This window comes from Trachinotus anak, unplaced genomic scaffold (assembly GCF_046630095.1).
Source record: "Trachinotus anak isolate AG129_WGS33_773 ecotype Australia unplaced genomic scaffold, CSIRO_AGI_Tana_v1 ptg000032l, whole genome shotgun sequence".
NCBI lineage: Eukaryota > Metazoa > Chordata > Actinopteri > Carangiformes > Carangidae > Trachinotus > Trachinotus anak.
In genome coordinates, this window is record NW_027273883.1 from 3123529 (window position 1) to 3141884 (window position 18356).

The 18356-nt window shown below is 39.4% G+C and overlaps 4 protein-coding genes across 11 annotated transcripts in view; 2 read left to right on the forward strand and 2 right to left on the reverse strand.

Annotated features, from left to right (window-relative positions):
• Positions 1-1849: 1849 nt before the first annotated feature.
• scnm1 (sodium channel modifier 1) lies at positions 1850-5474 on the reverse strand. The gene is made up of 8 exons (XM_071469018.1): positions 5338-5474; positions 5086-5156; positions 4865-4953; positions 3950-4044; positions 3373-3476; positions 3116-3264; positions 2895-3015; positions 1850-2755 (listed from the first exon to the last, which is right to left on the reverse strand). The coding sequence occupies exons 1-8, from the start codon at positions 5386-5388 to the stop codon at positions 2644-2646; spliced, it is 792 nt and encodes a 263-aa protein (XP_071325119.1). The 5' UTR covers positions 5389-5474; the 3' UTR covers positions 1850-2643.
• The window catches only part of sema6cb (semaphorin 6Cb), a 350862-nt gene continuing 337975 nt past the window's right edge, over positions 5470-18356 (forward strand). For all 7 annotated transcript variants that reach the window (XM_071468733.1, XM_071468731.1, XM_071468730.1 and 4 more), the window contains exon 1: positions 5470-6045. The gene's annotated coding sequence lies outside the window, so the exon portion shown is untranslated. The remainder of the gene's footprint in view (positions 6046-18356) is intronic.
• On the forward strand, positions 6039-9998 carry lysmd1 (LysM, putative peptidoglycan-binding, domain containing 1). The gene is made up of 3 exons (XM_071468748.1): positions 6039-6500; positions 7371-7684; positions 8422-9998. Exons 1-3 carry the CDS (start codon positions 6321-6323, stop codon positions 8606-8608), a joined length of 681 nt encoding a protein of 226 aa, XP_071324849.1. The 5' UTR covers positions 6039-6320; the 3' UTR covers positions 8609-9998.
• tnfaip8l2b (tumor necrosis factor, alpha-induced protein 8-like 2b) lies at positions 10342-16996 on the reverse strand. 2 transcript variants are annotated; one of them, XM_071468751.1, is made up of 3 exons: positions 16437-16996; positions 11105-11428; positions 10342-10594 (listed from the first exon to the last, which is right to left on the reverse strand). In XM_071468751.1, exons 2-3 carry the CDS (start codon positions 11420-11422, stop codon positions 10352-10354), a joined length of 561 nt encoding a protein of 186 aa, XP_071324852.1. In that variant the 5' UTR covers positions 11423-11428; positions 16437-16996; the 3' UTR covers positions 10342-10351. The 2 variants fall into 2 exon arrangements, with proteins under 2 accessions (XP_071324852.1, XP_071324851.1); XM_071468750.1 differs by having other exon boundaries at positions 11105-11433; positions 16437-16978.

Below are 18356 nucleotides of genomic sequence, written 5' to 3' on the forward strand. Positions count from 1 at the left end.
AAATGGGGCTGGAACCACATCAATGCTCCTCACTGAGAAATTCTGGATCAGGCCTTGTGCCCTGCCCACCACCGCTGCTTGTGCTAGGTTAACAGGTAACTTGATGGGATTGATTCCATAGGTTTGTGATGTATAAATTCCTGGCTGTCTGAATCTGTTTCTTTGAGACTATCATTGGGTCACTGCAGTTCCAAGCTGAATACTTGCTCATGATATGTCTTGTATCATATAAAAAACACCATATGGACATGTTAACCAGGTTAAAAACTTGATTTTCATTGGAGGAGCTCTTTAGGTATGTGAAACCAACAGTTGAGACTCATAATGTTGTTGTTGCACCATTATCAGTCTAAATTAGATCAGGATCTCTTGACATGCACGGTTTCTGTCCTAAACTGATACATTTATTACATTGATATATTTACCACTTGACAGCAATTCTGTGGCAAAATGTTGGGGTTTTTAAGTCTCACCATGTAACATGATCAAAAACTGGATTCTTTATATAATGAATAATAAAGTTTCATTTATAATATTTTCCCATGTCAGACATATACTGCAGCTTTTTAGAGATGAAACTCTTGTGAAGAATCACAACTCTTTAATCCCTTAGTCTCCTCTGATCCTCTGACTTCCCTCAAGCACCTGAGCTATTTTTAACCCCCGCACCATACCCTGATGGGGAACGTAACCTAGTCCACTGGGCTTGAGTTACCTTGTTCCAAATATAAGGACCAAGTTTAAGAGGGTTGCCCCCATGTGCACCCGTGGAGATTTATGAACAGAAACAGCTGTTAACCTCTGAGGATTTTGACAGCATTGCTCGGGTTTCTGCCCCTGTTCCCGCCGTCATTTCTTTAACCCATTTCCTTATTTCTTTAACACGCTCTGACTTAATGTCAAGTTTGACATTACCACCAACTGATTTCTAGACTTCTCAAAAGGTCACATTTTCTCAAGCCATGTAGACTTCACTGACATTTGGCATCTCTGAATGATTTAAAGTCAGCGTTGCCTCGCCACGATCTATTCTGAGAGTTTCTCTTCCCTTTGATCGTTGTTTTGCAATAAAACACAGGTATATTTTTGGATTGTAATGCTGGATGCCATACGTGCTGTGACAGATGTTTTGACCACATTGTGTTACTTTTTTTTTTTTTGTCATATTTGCGTCAGAGGATTGTGTAAGTTGTACCATTAAAAGGTCAGGCATGATATTAAAGGTCATCAGAATTTAAAAATCAATAACCATTTTACCAGTGTATATATTTCATCCTGCTACATCTCCATGACGAGTGACAAAGATCTTACACATACAGTATATTAAGTGCGTCCCCATGTGGTGGTGACGCCCTGAGCTCCAAAATAATGAAGTGAGCTTTTGACACATATTAGCGGTGTCATCAGAAACTAACCCATGCTAAGTCCCTCAGCCCCATCCCACTGACCCTGATGGTATTATCCAATTTATCCCACCTGTGTTGTGGAGAATGCTAACCAGTGGCTTCTTTACCCAGATTAGCACTAATACTGCTGATTTATAGCAAAGTTGACTGAGGATTAGTTCTTCCAGACTCAGGCGTTTGATCTATTCAGGGGGTTAAATAGACGAAAGGGGGATGAAAATAGCCTTATTCATTCTGTGGCGGATGGGACATATTCCGCTGAAAATTTCAGTGTTTGCTCAGCTCTAGGTGCCGCTCTTTCCATCCTGTAGTGTCTGTGAATAAGACACAAGACTGGTGGTGGTGAGTTAACGTGATTGAGTCAGTTTGTAACACTGTTACACCTTTTGAGACAGAGTGGTGCAGTGACAAATGGTGGTGGCCAAATATGACAATAATGACAATGAATTATGACAACATTTAATGAGTAATAATAACTGTACTCACCAAGTTAATTGCTGAGACTTGGGAACAGAGACATCACTAAAAAGAAGCCAGACAGGGCATGAAACACAAGCAGACAGGTTGTGAACAAACCCCCAGGTTTGTCAAACTGATGCAGTTGCACATATCCACCACATTTTACAGAATAACTTCCTGGTTCAACATTGTGTACCGTTTTCTTGTGCAATGGGAGGCTATTACTGACAGGACTTTGTGTAGCAACGTCTCTATGTTCCGATATCTCAGAAACTACTTTGGTGAATACAATGAAATTATAACAAATAGAACTGATGGCCCAAACTATAAAAATAATCCACAAGTAGTAATAAACTACTGTCTTCCAGACATTAGGTCACAAGCAAGTTTTTTCAAAGTGGACAGCACAGGAAAAAAGAAAAATGAAGCTGCCAGAATTTGATATAAAACTTTTGATGTTTTTTCTGGCATTTACAATTACACAGAATCAGCTGACTGGGTTACATCAACACTTTTCATTTAACTGAGTTTTAATAAAAGAAAAAACAATAAGAGCATCAACAGTTGCAGCTGATGATCACTGGTGAGTAGCAGGCCGCAGTCCACAGGCGCTGCAGAATCAACACAAAAAAACCATGTGACTGAATGAAAGGTGTAAATCTGTTACATAAAGTCCTTGCACATGGAGCAGTAGCTGTTTCAAACAGCACCGTGCTTTCTGAATGTACCACTGTGGTACAAGTCGATCTGTGCTGTGTTCCCACAGTTCTTACTCCTCTCAGTGACTTGTGGCTATGCCGTCTAACGAAGGAGGCTCCTCCTCATCTGAATCAAACTCCACGTTCTCGTCTTTGATCCACTGGCCACTGCGGTCTTGTAGCCACCCTTCACTATGAAAGAGACAAAGACAAAATGTGCTGTAAACAAAGGGCACAGTCAAAAACACTGAACTGGCTTTTAATAGTGCAAATGCTCAACTCCAGGCAGTAATGTTTAGCCTCAGTTTAAACAATAAAAACTGTTCTGTACCTTTTCAGTTTCAGGTAGTGCTCCAGCTCCCTCCTCCTCTGGGCTGTGATAGGCTCTGCCTCCGGTGCCACTGTAAGCTGAGATCCTTGTATGTCCTTTGATGGAGGTAACTCTTCATTGGCTGCAGAAGACAAAACATCCCCTGAGTTAAAGCATGGTCGAGCCTGGGTGTTCTCCAGCACTAAATTTGAAAATGAAAGATTTTCTGTCACAGACTTTACCTGCTGTGAAGCCACTGGAGCTGCTCGGTGTTACACTGTTTGAAGCGCCAGTTTTCCAGTGTGTGTGTTCTTGCTCAGATGGTGTTTTGCTGCAAGAGTTGCCACTGGGAAGTGAGCTGATGTTTGCTGGTTCTTTTTCAGCTTTTGTGCTTAAAAATCACAGGTTTATGTTTAAAATTGTGTTTTTTTCTTTTATCCCTCTTCTGAGATTTAAAAGATATGTGGGAATTTGTATATTAAACAAGCATCTCACTCACCTGGTTTTTTTTCGATGGCAACTGTTGTATGGTACGGTCTTCAATAAAGCGTGATGTGTAAGCTTCCGTGTTTGTGCCAGTAATGGGGCGGAACTGCACGGTTCCTAAAATCACAGCAACATGCTTTATGTGTGTCTGTGTGGATTGTAGAAATTTCTAAAATGCTACTGGGAGCTCACTCAGCAGTCAGCTGGAATGGTAGTAGTCAGTAGTCATATGCTCTGTCAAGTGTTGTTTATGTTTTTCACAACAGACAACAACGGCTTTAAATTGGTTGGTAGGATATCATTGTCATGGTCATAAGATGGTCACAGGGCTGTCACTCAATGCCTGTGACACAAGACAACAACATGGACCCATGAAGTGTTTCAGTCATTCGACGTAAGATGTTTGTTCAGCTCATGTTGCTGTTCCCTAAAAATGATTCATTGACTTTCTCCCTGCTGAATGATCAGGTTGACTCATCTGTTGCTCCTGGGATCCACAGTTTCTCTGCACTACTTTGTGTATCAAGAGATCCTGAAACATTTGCCACTTAACTACAACTTGTCAGATCAAACACACATGATGTTCCGACCTGTGCTCTGTCTTCAGCCTGAATGAAATTTTCATGTTGCCTCTTTGTCATTTCATTCTTCATCCGTGCTTTCTTGCCATAGAATGCTTTTAATCCTGAAGACATAGAACATAAAAAGAACAATCTCCATTTTCCAAACCTTGTGTAAATCTATGGTTGGACAATATGATGATATATACTGTGAGGCAATATAATACATCAACCATCACAAACCAAACCATTAATACCATTTATTGTACTATAGCTATCTCTTCAATATCTCTTATCGTCGTATCGTGGGCAATGCTGCAAATCAATGAGCTTGACATCTTCAATGGATTTTACTTTTGTATGATTTTTGCATCATTGTGAGAAAATTTACTATATCACTATAAATTATAATAAAATTACACATTGCCCACTGCTAACAGATGAAATATATGTACAAGTAAAGTCACTGTTGAAAATCAGCTATGACTTGTATAGTAAATTGCACACTGCTTTTATGTTCATCACTATGGTTGTCTCATGGCAGTAAAGCTCCAGTGATTATTATTATTGTTATTATTAATGAATGGGCAGAGAATTTATTTTCAACAATTATGATAATGGTTAATTGTTAAATGTATATGAATTCTCGGGTTGCATTCTCACAAATGTTAATATTTTCTGGTCTCCTTAATTAACAATAGTAAAGTGAATACATTTGATTAATTGGTAAATCGATTAGGCGAGAAAACATAAAAATAATGTCTGTTGCAGTCCTAGATGGCAGATATATGTCACAAATGCAGACACGGTGTGTATCCCCAGAAAGTTACACCAGACAACCTTGGGAAAAATCGTAAATCACAATTTAAACACTTCACCACACACAAACTCCTGGAATGAAGTCAAGTCATAAATAAGAATGACTCTTCTCCTTAAATCTCTCACCTTCTAGATGCCTTTTCCCCTTTCTGTGGACTGTCAGCATATCAACTGTGTCAAACACGGGGCGGTAGGAGCACACAAGGCAAGTGTATCTATGGAAACCAAAAGAACAGGACGGACTTCAGCTTCTTGTCATCAATTACCATGTCTTGATAACAGCCTTGAACAACTTCAAGTTATAGTTAGAGTTTCTACCCTAAAATATATCAGTAAGTTAATTTCACCGTCCATTCTTCAAAAGAGCTGCTTCATCTTCTGGAATAAAATTAGACAAAAGATCCGCCACACGCCGTTTCTGAAACACAAGACAATAACCATCGATAGTAAAGTGGTTAATTCATTTTTTTTAACTTAGGCAACAGTTTCATAGAAGCAAAGCTAAAGTTCGCTATTAGCTAGCAGGATGCTAACGACAACAACACGTATAATCTCAGCTGAAGTCTCTTCTAGAAAAACTAAAAAAAAAACAGTCCTACCTTCAGGATATTCAGCTGACTCTTGTCATCACCTTCCCTTTTAAAAGACATGCTTATTATGTTTTCTAATCTAAAAATAGATGGTTGTGACAGGTTAGCTGACTGGCTTGCTACTTCACAAGCTAATTCCTGATGACGGTGTTGCGTTTCTAATCAAACGGGGAAATCGGAACTACGAACTTCTGATTTGAAAATACCATTCAGCTCGGTTTTAGGTACTAGGCTTATCTGACCCCAAAGTGTGGTATTGGTTTCTACTACTTATTTCTTCTTGTTCTTCTTCTTAATTTTAGAGAGTCCACACAACCATTACAACGGTATAACAAAGCTCATTTGCTTGTACTATTTTGCATTTCGTTTGTGTTCGACACATCTTAAAACATGAGTTCCGATCATAGGACTCCGATATACACTACTTGTGAAAGTGTGTATAACGTCCATAAGACAGATAAATTAACCAATGTGTGGAAATGTAGGTTATTAATTCTGCTTCAAACCACATACTGTATCAAAGAACTGTCTATGACTATATACAAGGCTTCAGTCGGTATTGGTTTATTCCAATTGTCATGAATGCAGCACCAGTGACGAGGCACTCCACACGGCAGCCATGGCAACATATGGCAGCAGGCAGCTGAGCGCAGGAGTCCAGAAAGCGATAGCGTTAACAACTTTCTCAACTGTTCAGGCGTTTGTTTGAGAGATGAGGTAGGTTAAACTTGAAGTTAGGTAAGTTATTGTGAATAGTTATGACAAAGACTCGTCACGTTAGCAGGATACAGTCTCAGTTTAACAGTCGAAAAAAAGAAGGTGCGTCAACATTAATTGAGTTGATAACTTAGCTAGCAGGCTAACTAAGCTGCTAGCTAGCATCTAGGCTAAGTAACTGGTGCTCCGGGGATGTGAACAAAATTAAAGTTTGCCGGCGACCGTATTTTATTTGTCGGTTGCGGGCTTAGTGCAAGTGTAAGTGGTTCACGACTATGTCCGGGGAACGGGCGTCTTTGCCAGCCGATGGGAACGGCCTGCTCCGAGGAAGCCGCACAAGATCTTACGGCAGTTTGGTCCGGTCTCCGTTCTCTCCGGTTCGCCAGAGACGCATTGAGCACAAAATTCAGCCAGGAGAGACATTACAAGGCCTGTCTCTGAAATATGGAGTGTCTGTAAGTATGAGCTAGTTCACTGTTAAATGTTAACAGTGCAACTAGTTTAGTTCTTTATTATGCCCTCTGGCAATTAATATTAAACCTTCATATACATATATAATGTTGTTTGTTTTTGCAATGTTGGGATTTACAAAACAACTGTATTTGATAGCGCTGAAACAGTTAGTTGATTAATCCAATAGTTGATCGACAATTAATTGTTCGTTCACCATTTTTCGAGTAACTGTCATTTTTTTGTGCAAGGTTGCCAAATAATGGTTTCATCTTTTTAAATGTTATGTTTTTTTTCTGTTTTTCTTTGTCAAATATGATAATAAACTGGATATAACAAGCATGTTAAAAGGTCACGTTGTGATCTGGGAAGTTTTTCACTTGGCATTTTATTGATAAAACAATTAATCAATTAATCAAGAAAATAATCTGCAGAATAAATGATAATGAAAATAATCATTAGTTGCAGTTCTTAGAAGTGATTCTTCATAGTTTTTAATAACGTATATGTATAATTTGCTTATTGCTGTTTTTTGTTAATGTGTTATTTGTTTGTGTATCATTATTACATATATCTTGGATGTGATGATAATACATGCGCACACTCAACCCCAGTATGTGTTAAAGAGTGCTAAATCCTCAGAAGTGAAGAGCAAAAATCACAAGCCGGATAGCCCCTCCAGTTTAATAAATTATTCAGTTGTTGCAAGGGAAAGGGCATCTGACCAAAACATCGGTGCATGAAAAAATTATTTGAGTACTGTCCTGCTGGTGATTTTAGTAAAAATAAAGCAAAACATATCAACCAACTTTAGAGTAAACTGAGACCAGCTTAAACAAAGTTTACAAAAGGCTGACAATGTCATTCTCCTACAGATGGAACAAATCAAACGGGCAAACAGACTGTACACCAATGACTCAATATTCCTGAAGAAATCTTTATCAATCCCCGTGCTGTCAGACTTGGATGACTGCAGAAACAGGGTGGATTTGGCTGAAGAGGACAGCAAAAAAGACAATGCTGGCTGTGCTCCTAATGGGCACACAGGGAGCTCCTCTGAGAATAAGCAAGATGATGGCAAAGAAAGGGCATCAGACCTTACTCCGGTGGATTTTTTGAAAAGGTTGGATGACTTGATAAACCAGTCCAAGCAGGCTGCTGTCAAAGGCTGTGAGGAAGCAGAGAGAAGGTATGACTGCATGACTGTCAGTGCTTGTTTGTTTACACTGGTTGTTCAGACACGGTCATTCCCTGAGTTTATTTTTTGATCACATCCTAAAGTCTCACCATTTTATTTGTTTCTGTGCTGCAGTTTGGCATTCCAAGTGTCAATGCATGTCATATATGTAATTTGACCATTTATCTGATTTTTTTTTGCACTCCTAATACCAAACATTTGGCCCTGATTACAGACATTTTTTTAACAGATTGACATAAAAGTATTAGTATGCTGAATGCTTATAAGCCTGCCTTCCTAGATGTCAGTGTAATTTCCACCATGCATCAAGCCACTTAGATTTTGTTTTTCTGTTTGTTTTTCTTTCTTTTTTAACCATAGTTTAAAAATTTCTGTTTTCCCTTATTGCTGATATCCACCTTCTTTGTTTTGGCCAACAAGTCAGATTTAACAAATATTTTCAAGTGAACCTCGTAGAAATTGCGTCTATAGCAGTTTGCATTGCAGAAACACATTTTTGGGGAAATGTTATGCCATCAGATTCCACTTCCCCATTCTTATGAACCACTTCATGCATTGGCTCTTGAGTTGTAGGTGAATGTGATTCGTAAGAAGCTGATATGATATTTAAGCAGAATATCTAAGAGCAAGAGGCAGCCTTTCAAAGCCACCATAGATGAATGCACGCTGATTTTTCATATCATATCAGTCCTCACACTTACCTCTTCTCATCTGTTTCTTCTTCACAGGGTTGCTGCCCTAGAAGCAGCTTGTGCCAGCAGGACATCAGACTGGCGGCCTCTTACACGGTCACAGAGTGTCATTTCATCTATCAGGATGCAACAGGAGCAGGAAGCACATGGGGCAGTACCCCTCACTATTACCAAACTCACCAAGAAACTGAGAGACAGGGAAGATGAGATCTTCGAGCTGTGACATGTTTTTTTTTCTGCTGTCTCGCTTTGATCATTAAAAACTTTTCCCAAAAAGCCATGTCACTGGGTATGGCCTCCTGGGCAACAGAGCATTACAGATAAAGGAATAGATTTCTTGTGATCCCCTGCTGCTAGATGGTCTTTTAAGAGTAGCATTTAATATAGATCTTGTAATGGAAAGTTGTACTGTCTTTAACAACTCTTTTTATTTGAATATTGCACTCTCGTAGCCTTGTTATTTATTTATTTAGACATACTGTAGGTTATGAAAATCTTCATATGGCCAATAGCTGTGTGTGGTGTTTTTTTTTTTTTTTTTTAAGAGCTTGATTTCACATGCACAAAATAAGAGCGTCAAATGTTAAAAATGAGAATTTGCAGTCACGTGGTTTAGTCATATGACTGTTCAGTCAGTCTTATGGTTAGCATGTGGTTGTGTGTGATGCTACCTCACAGCCAGATAAAGCAGTAGTGGCCAGGTTTTCTGATTAAAATCTTTAGCCATGGTATGTAAAGTACATAATTCATGTTCACTGTAACATTGAGAGCAAAACATCGCTCATGAATGAGTTTTTGTCTAACACTGCTGAATAAAATTCCAATGTAACTAAAGTTTAAAAAAAAAAAAAAAAGACTTTTTTTTTTTTCTTTTTTTATTGTTTGTTATGGGACTGTTTTTGATTCATTGAAGTTTTGTATAGTTCGTTTTAAAATAAAAAAAGTTTTAATTCCCAGGTTCAGGTCTAAATATATGTTTGTTCACATTTGTCTTACAAGGCTGAGCTCTCTTGGCCCTCAAAAAGATATATCCAGAAACTGTTAACTTTTTACACTTGAAAACACTTTAAAAACAGCAACTGTAACTGACTTTTCTCTATATTATTGCTTACACAAAGGAAAATCACTTTGACGTTAAACAACATATTACAATATTTGACTATTATCTGATGTACAGTGTCTAGTCTGTACTTGACTTTCCCTTGTCTGTTGAAATTCAATGTCCTAGAAAACCAAAGAATAACATGTCAGCCAATGACTGTGATTAATTTCTCAGAAAAACATGAATTATATGATTAACATTTGAGCTCACATAGTCAACGCCATTTAAGAGTGGTGTTGCCTCGAAACATGTTTTGAAACTGCAAAGTAATGGTGGGAGTAATTGTCCTTTGTGAAGTTATTTGCTTTATTATTGGCTATACTGTCCTGGATGTTCATTAAATGCAATACATCAAGTTACTGCATCATTTTGGCCACCAGATGACAGTGTTGTACAACAGTGGCATTATTCCCTTACAATTTTCTTTATGCAGTCTTTCGGGCTGTTTTCACTCCTCTTCTCCATGATACATAACATCAATAGTTATGAATAAAACATTTCAAATATTAAACATTGGTTGACATTTCATTATATAATAGAACAGCAGATATCATATAAACCAGTTTAAATTCAAGTTTGTTTTGTGTGAACCTTGTCTAAAAAGACAAGTATAGATCACCATTTTACAGTGTATATATATATATATATCACCTCTAAACATAAAAAAATTGAGAAATGACTCAATTAACTTTGTTTTTGTCCCGCATGTTCTTTGAGAATCGGGGGCCAGTAGTTTTGTTCTCAAATCACTTGTCTTATGTTGCCAGTCCTCAGCAGCAGTAAGACTAAATTTTCTCTAACAGTTCAGAGTCTTAGGTGAGCGTGCCTGTAGATCTCCCAGTGTCTGACTGACATGTTTTTCCATCATATTGTGCCCTCTTCCACCAGTTTGTTGAGTCCTTTACAGATCTTGGTGAGGTTGGGTCGAAAGGGGCCGTTGGGGTCGTACAGTTTGGTCAGGAGCTCTGTGTCAGAGTAATGGTTGAAGACATGGTTGATGCGACCATGGGATTTAGGGGTGAGGTGGGTGTTGACCAGCTTCAGCAGCAGATCCCTGCAGTTTGTCAGGAGTTCTGCCATCACTCCCTTGTCAAAGGTAAAATCCACCTGCATCAGTTAGGAGATACGTTTTTGTTAGAAAATTGACTTGAGTGTGACACTGTACATTTTCCAGTTTGGGATTTTTGTCTGTGTTAATACAATACAGAAAAGGAAGCAAATTAATTTATTATGGTTTAATACAAACCTATTTAGGTTCTATCACATTTATAAAAGCAGAGATAGAAACAGGTCAGTAAACTGGTCACACAGTGTGTTGATGAACTAAAATAAAACCACCAAATAATGTTTGGTAGTTTTGAGCCACATGTTGACTTTTGAAATGAAATGCCATATAATGGTTGTGTACTGTGTTTTGTGTTCATCACATCTGTTTTAATTGGGCATCCCGTCCTTAAGCAGTTGGTTTAAGGTGTCCTTATTCATTCATCTGTCTTAAACTGGAAATTGTTATTTAGTGGCCTGAATAACAAGAAGTTCTTAAGTCTAACATCTAACTTTATAAAGCTTGCACATATTGTATTCTGTACATCAAGAAGTTGATACGTGGTAACGTACCTCGTAGAAGCTGATAGCTGTCATAGCCCCTTGGTGCAACTTTTTCTTAAATTCTTGGGCCACTCCCAGCTCCTCTTTGTTGAAACGGTTGTTTCTGAACAGCACGCCTATCTTCACTGCAATTTTGATCAGGTCTTTGATGACTTTCTGAGCTTCAGTTTTATTTCCAGAGTACTCTTTGGAGATGCGGTACAGTTCATCCAGGATCTCACTGGTGGTGTCATCAATGAACATTTGCACAGAGCTTTTGGTGGCCATGGTGCTGAGGATCTTCTTCTGCGCCTTCATGGCCATGTCCTTGGAACTGAAGGCGTCCATGGTTGGCTGAACTTTCAGGAAAAAGAAAAGACATTTTAACAACAATGTTGATAAAGAAAGACATGGGAAAATAATAATAGGGTCATTCAACAGTTTTATTGACCAAATGAACATTTTCCTGTTCTCTCTGAGAATTGTTTAAATTGTGCAAAGAGACAGACTGATTAAAATAGCAGAATTAAATGTTGCAAATTAGTGGTTTCCAACAGTGAAGATTTAAAGGTCCCATGGCTCATTTTAAGGCTCAGTTTCTTCAAGCTGTGTGGATTTCTCTGTGGACTGAAGCTTTGATACTTTAAGTGTTAATACAGAACCTAGACCTGCTTTGTAATCAAAAAATCTCCCTTTATACAATATGGGACCTTTGAAACATTAGGACTTAATTACCATAAATCATTCAACATGGTATCTGTAAACTTCAGCTAATACTTATTTACAATTCCAGCTTTCTCTGAGTGGAGTGACTGCTAACTGCGTGTGCATGATGTAGTTTGTATTTAACTTTAAGGTTTGGATTTTTTTCTCTCTGTAGTCATGACAGATTTCCTGTCACTGTCCAAATCTGACACCAGATTACAGCAAATCCAAAGTCTCAATAGTCAAGTAACAGGAATAAAAAAAATAAAATAAAAAAGTGCTAAATGTAAGATGACTGCCTGCTTCTCTTAAAAAAAGAGGAGGAACAACATTTTTACACCATTCAGCACAAGCGTAGAGTAGATCCAGTAGGGTAGGTGGAGGTTGTGCCATGTTCAAGGGCAGACAGTTTGTTGTGGTGGTTGGGGAGGACAACATGTGTTCACTTCTCTTATCCAAATTTCCTAGATCATATGGGGATTTGAAGTGGCGACCCTCCAGTCATTACTGTGTCTCTCTAACCTTCAGATTGTCATCCATCCTGACACCTCATCACTGAAGTGCATTGTAGTGTTGCCATTATTAATTCAAGCATAAACATTTGTTTGTTTCTTAAAAAAAAAAAAAAAGTAAACTGATATCCCCACAGAACTAAATTAACAAACACTAAAAATACAGTGTATTTTGTCTAATTCAAATTCCTGCTTTTATGTGATGATTTTTGCAGTGTTTGTTTTTCTATCTGACATGCACACATGATGCCAAAAGGGAAAAGAACCAAGGAAGAGAATCCACAGAGGCTTTTAATTTCTCCACTGAGATTTTAACCACACCTAGCATCCATCACAGAGAACCCCCTGGGAGGTCATCAACATTCATACAGCAACGCTATGACAGAACTACAGAATCCACAGTTTATCTTTGATTGTCAACACAGTTTGACTTAATTCCTTTTAATTCAGTTTAATTTCCCTTGATCTCTAACATGAAAGCAGGCAGATTCGAAGTGAATCACTGACAGATGAAAAGTACATTAACGTTTTATTTACCTGATGTTATAATTAGAGACATGGAAAAAGCTATAGGCAAACAAAGTGAGGTAAAATTCCCACATCAAACTAAGAAAGAGAGGCTGAAAGGATCAGAATAATATAATTGTTATAATAGATTAAGCAAATAAATGTTGTTATACTACGTTATACTTATGCTCGATAAGTCGTAGTTATATCTCCAATACCACAAACGCACAAATGCCACCTTAATCAAAAGTATTTCTGATAAAAACAGAATCAAGCAAAGACATGCCGTATCTTTAGCATGCACCAGTGCCACTGAGACAGCTGTGCATCCTCTCCTATTTCCTGTGTCATTTGCTGTTAGTAAGATAGTAACACAAGTACAGACCCAGAGAGTGCGACCAAAAAGTTACTGAACATCTTTCAGTGTAATTTTCTGCCCTGAATCCCATTTCTGTGGCTTGTGTAGACAAGTATTTGAGAGGAGCAGATAGGTTGCATAGTTGAGGCAGGTCCATGCCTGCTGTTCCCAGATTCCATCAGCAGTGGGGCAAGAACAGAAAGTGAGCACCCTGAATCCAATGGCTACTTCAATTACTGTATCTGGGGTCTGCCTTTAGGTTTAACAACAGCTGGTTTGTTACTGTACTATCCTGTACATTAGCAACAGTATATTGTCCGTGAGCTGTCAATTAAATGACTGCCTGATGGTGGCTTTAATGTGATTTTCATGCTTGTTTGTGCTTATTAGACAGTGTTATTGAAATCATGGGATACTCATTGTCAGACTTCAGTGATGCACAGTCAGCACTGTGAGCAAATGACTCCACGGCTCACTAATAAATGAAAAAGTGGTCCGGTTACATTAACGAGCATATTATGCAAATAGGCAGTACTTGCGGTGACTCTCCACCATCCCTGGCATGCACCCCAATCCCAACTGCAACATCCATAATAAGAAAACAGTCACTTTTATAGGATATCTCACTAGGTTCCGTTTTACATGCACAACCATTCATTTTGAACAAGTGTCACATTTTTAATAGCTTGCTTTGTTACAAAAGCTTTGGGTTCCCTGTGGGGAATTAAAGAACATTCATTAGATTAATTTCCCTTAACAGTGATAATGGAAGTGGAGCAGCGTGATAGCTATTTCAGATTCATGCTTCAATCTCATTTATTTGCTAAAAAGACTACAGGGATTTGAGGGACGTGCACAGTGTGTAGTTCCACATAGTGATATGTAACTCCCACAGCTGGAGACTGCTCGTCGCTTGGCTTTTTGTGCATCTACATTGATTATTTAACGCAGATCTATCAGGGGGTTGAGGCTTTTTGGAGAGCATTGAAACATTTCTGTGTAACATCAGCACATTGCCATGAAACCACTTTTCCATAATGGACGTTGTTTAGTCGGTCACATCAAGGACGCTTTGGATGTTGAGCATCTATTTTCTGGTACAGATGGACTGAAGAGGGCCTTGAAGCGTTGGTTTGTTGTTGACATACATCAGGGACTGACTGCATTACACGTTGAAGTGTTTGTTTCCTTCCCAAATGCCTGCTGGAATTGACAAGCACCTGTATGCTGTGTGAGATCTAATACTGTCAGGACAACAAACTGAAAAATAACTAGAGACCATTTCGCGATGGGATCAGACCAGGCACAATGTTCCAAACCATGAGTACTCTCTAATTATTATTACTACATTATTACAGAAGCACTTAGTAGTTACTACATTATTACATGACTACTCATCACTTATGGGTCGGACCACACCCATCTTTGAATCTGATGTCGACTACACATCCATAAAGTTTCATGACTATATCTTGCACGGTTGCTATGCTGTTGCGGTGACAGACACCTGCCAAAGTACTCAAAACAGCCTATATGGTAGTTCCTGTTACAGTGGGTGTCTTAGGGCACACACACAGACTAACAAGGTGAAAACAGTACCAGCCACACTGTCGCTGCTGGTTATAGGAGCGGAGGTGGTGCTATCACTGTAGACATGGCCATATTTTGTTTTAAAGTAACTGTAACACCAGGTGGTGAAAAATCTCTCCATGTTGGGTTAATGGACAGTCAAAGAGAGAGTGATGATTGGTGGAGTCATCCAGGCAGGCAGGAGAGGTAAATATTTAGCATTCCTCAGATGACTCCAGCATTGAGCCTCAGTGTTTGTGTACTTGTATGAACTTGTGTGCATGAGGATATGCATTTCTGAGTAGGTAAAAGCGATTTCTACTGTTTTCTTTTTTTGTGTGTTATTATATTTTTGTGAACAAAACAATTTGTATTTATGCACTTACCCTTTTCAGCATGTGTGTGTGTGTGTGTGTGTGTGGGCTTAGAGGGGGATTCATGAAGCCCCCTTTGACTCAGCCTGTGACAATGTGCCTTGCGCTGTTATTAGAGTGCAGCCGGGCCTCGTTACTATGAGCTCAACAGATGGACAATCTCACTGACTGTCCTCACCAGGCCTGGGGTTTGGCTTGACTTGGTTGTAGCTGGAGACTGAGAGGAGGGAGGGTTAGTTCTCTTTTCTCTACCTGCAGCCTTTGATCATATGGACAATGAGAATATTCCAGAAAAAAAGAAGCCATGCCAGTCAATAAGATGAAAACAAGGAGGCCATTGTTGGAGGATCATCACTGAGCTGCAAAGGCAGTTGTACAGACCTGATAACTTTTATTTCTCCTGGTAATGAACTAGGAGAGAAGAGTAGCGGTGTCCTTACACAGCAGCTTTCTTTGAGATGAGTATTGTGCCAAGATGAAATGTCATTTCCGTTGTGTGGTTTGAACTGAGGACAACAGGGCTGAAGGTTGAGATGTGTAGATCTTGTTTTGCACTTAATATTCTTGTGTAATTGGTAACTATTGATGCCATCTTATTTCAGTGGCATGTTTAATTCCTTATGCAAGTTTGTGAAGATTAGATTTCTTTCATATTTGATTTATTAATTGCCTTCTTCATTTGACAAAAAATCTTTTGTTTAAAAAAGAATGCTTCCATTTAATAATAGACAGAGGAGCATTTTGAAATCCCCAAAAAGTACATATTGCAGTTTCTCTTTCAAAATTGCACAACTCTTGTGAATTACCGTTGCTCAAGCCTGCCACCCATCTGCGATGCCTCAAAAGGGAAGCGAAACAGACAGCAGTTAGCCGAATGGTGGGGTATCATCAGCAAAGGCCCATACCTTGTATTTTTGTCCCTTGTATCAGCACCACAGTGTGAGTAACATTTCAACCTTTCAGACTTTTGCTCTTACTTAACATGCCGCAAATCAAAGTAGGCCAGTGAGGAAAGGAAAGTCTACTCACTGTCTCAAGACTGGAGTTGAGCAACTCCATGGCTGTGCAAATAAAAGTGTGAGCTCTACATCTGTGCATGTCACTGTACTTGTTCCAGCATGACTGTGAGCGTACATGCATGTCTCCCAACTCGCGCTCAAGATGGGGAAGTGGAGAGTCACACAATTTGTTCCAGTCGTCCCCCTGACTGTGTCTGTGCCAATCGTCTAACAATGAATACTCTTAATTTTTCCAAGAACAAAAAACAAGAGACAAAACACTAATCTGGGCCCAGAGGATCCTTTTACTGGCACATGAACACGCTAAAAGTGTCTTACCTGTGTGTGTGCTGAGTTCCCCTCCCTCCGTGTGTGTGTCAGATCTCTCTCTCTCTCTCTCTCTCTCCCTCCCTCTGCTCTGTATCTCAGGTTGACAGCAAAGGCCGGTTGATTTAACAAGATCCTTTCATCTTCACCACCAGCAGGACCAAAACCCCCCCAAAAAAGCCAGCCCTCCTGCAGCGCTTCTGTCAGTGCCACACTGTCTTAAGATAATGTTGAGTTGTACTTCCTTGAGGAACTAAATTGCTATGACACACCCCTCAGCCTGTGTGTGTGTGTGTGTCTCTCTCTCTCTCTCTCTCTCTCTCTCTTTCTCTCTCTCCTCTCTCGCGTGTCCCTCTGAAATTCAAATTCAAACTCTTCAGAACCACTGTATTCCTGTCTTGCCCCTCACTCATCACACTTTGGCACTCTCTCTGAATCCCTCTGTCTCTCTCCCTGCTTTCACTGTATTGCTGACGTTGTGCCTCTGCTTGTTCTGACAAGTGAAAACCCCAGAAAGAATTTAGCAATAATCCAGTGATGCAGCCAGTTGAAAGGGGAGCGGCTTAACCCCCGGTTTTGTGTCCACCTTCACTGGAATGTGGCTCCTGTCAGTGCCGCTGAGCACCGTGTCCCTCCATGTGTGTCTCTATTTCAAGGAAGAAAACTGCGAATAGCCAGGAGTGTGTCTGAGTCTGACACATGTGCACATGGTCACAGCTCACTGACTGAACTGAAACTGAACACTTTTACCAACCTACAGTGGCTTCAATATGCACTTCAAGCACCAAAAGCAGTTCCAACATGACACATAACAATACTTGTAACTCTTTAGTCAGTAGCTGTAAAGGTACAATAATGTTGTGTGAACGTGCAAACTCTATACTCATACACTTCCTTATTTTTTAGTTTTTGTATCTTGATGCTCTTTTAGGTTTTACCTGATATCTTATGAGTTTTCTTAAACCATTGCTGTAAAGACATTGCATCTCTTTTTTTCCGTTTTTTTTTAGTTGAATTGACAAACATGGACTTGATCTAACTGCCTAAATCTGGCAGACCGACACTGAAATTTAGAGCACTTTGTCCCTGATAAATAATTTATCATGGTGAAAAACAGACTTCATAAAGTAATTCCCTTTAGAGCAGTGTGTTTGATTGTAGTCACAGCATAGGCTAATAAAAACTGAAGGCCAATATCAATCTTATGAATGAAGCTTTGTTATAGCTGGTTGCCATAAATGTCAAGCTCCCTAAAGTCTAATCTGAGTGAGTGAACTATAAACACAGATGAGGTTAATATAGGATATTACCCAGAGTAACCAATTTTGAACCTGGTTTTGTTAACAACAGGGCAATCACGCTTGGCAGCTACAGCAAACATGTCTGCCAGTCAGAAGACATGAATTCAGTGATTCATTTAAGAATCAGGAAGTGTCCCCTGATTTAAAAAGCTGCATGTTTATCTGTAGGTTAATCTGAATGGTAACCAAATGTGCAGAAGGGCTGTTGGCTGAAGCTCAGGCCATTCAAAAAGACCTGTCCAATGAACACTCGCAAATGTTAATTGTTGTCAGATGTTAGGTTAAAGGTCACGCTGAGACCCAGCTGGACTAAGAGGAGTGCCTTGACAGGATACCAGCCCACCAGAGCGCAGTAGAGGCCAAAACACACCTGCCTCTTTGTTTTGCCTCCCCTCTGAGCCCTTCTGCAAGAAATTAACTGAAGTAAAGTCATGGTAAACTTTGTAACTGCAGAATGAGGTCTGTCACCGTGGCAACAGACAGGAAGTAGTGCTTAAGCGGTTTCCTGATGGCTTCCTCTTTATCGTGTAATGACATCTCACAAGGAAACATCAGCAGAGAGCACTCAGCTGAATATCCGTGTGTGTGTGTGCATGTTCGCATGTGTTTGTGCACTCAATGAGCGTTGGTT

Bases quoted from the DNA above. Each gene is read 5' to 3' on its own strand.
- scnm1 (XM_071469018.1), bottom strand. From the start codon at position 5,388: ATGTCTTTTAAAAGGGAAGGTGATGACAAGAGTCAGCTGAATATCCTG. The intron at 4,045-4,864 runs GTGAGAGATTTA...CTATGTCTTCAG, and splicing joins GGGGAAAAGGCATCTAGAAG to GATTAAAAGCATTCTATGGC. The intron at 2,756-2,894 runs GTACAGAACAGT...TCTCTTTCATAG, and splicing joins CACTACCTGAAACTGAAAAG to TGAAGGGTGGCTACAAGACC.
- lysmd1 (XM_071468748.1), top strand. From the start codon at position 6,321: ATGTCCGGGGAACGGGCGTCTTTGCCAGCCGATGGGAACGGCCTGCTC. The intron at 6,501-7,370 runs GTAAGTATGAGC...ATTCTCCTACAG, and splicing joins CTCTGAAATATGGAGTGTCT to ATGGAACAAATCAAACGGGC. The intron at 7,685-8,421 runs GTATGACTGCAT...TCTTCTTCACAG, and splicing joins TGTGAGGAAGCAGAGAGAAG to GGTTGCTGCCCTAGAAGCAG.
- tnfaip8l2b (XM_071468751.1), bottom strand. From the start codon at position 11,422: ATGGACGCCTTCAGTTCCAAGGACATGGCCATGAAGGCGCAGAAGAAG. The intron at 10,595-11,104 runs GTACGTTACCAC...TAACTGATGCAG, and splicing joins CAGCTATCAGCTTCTACGAG to GTGGATTTTACCTTTGACAA.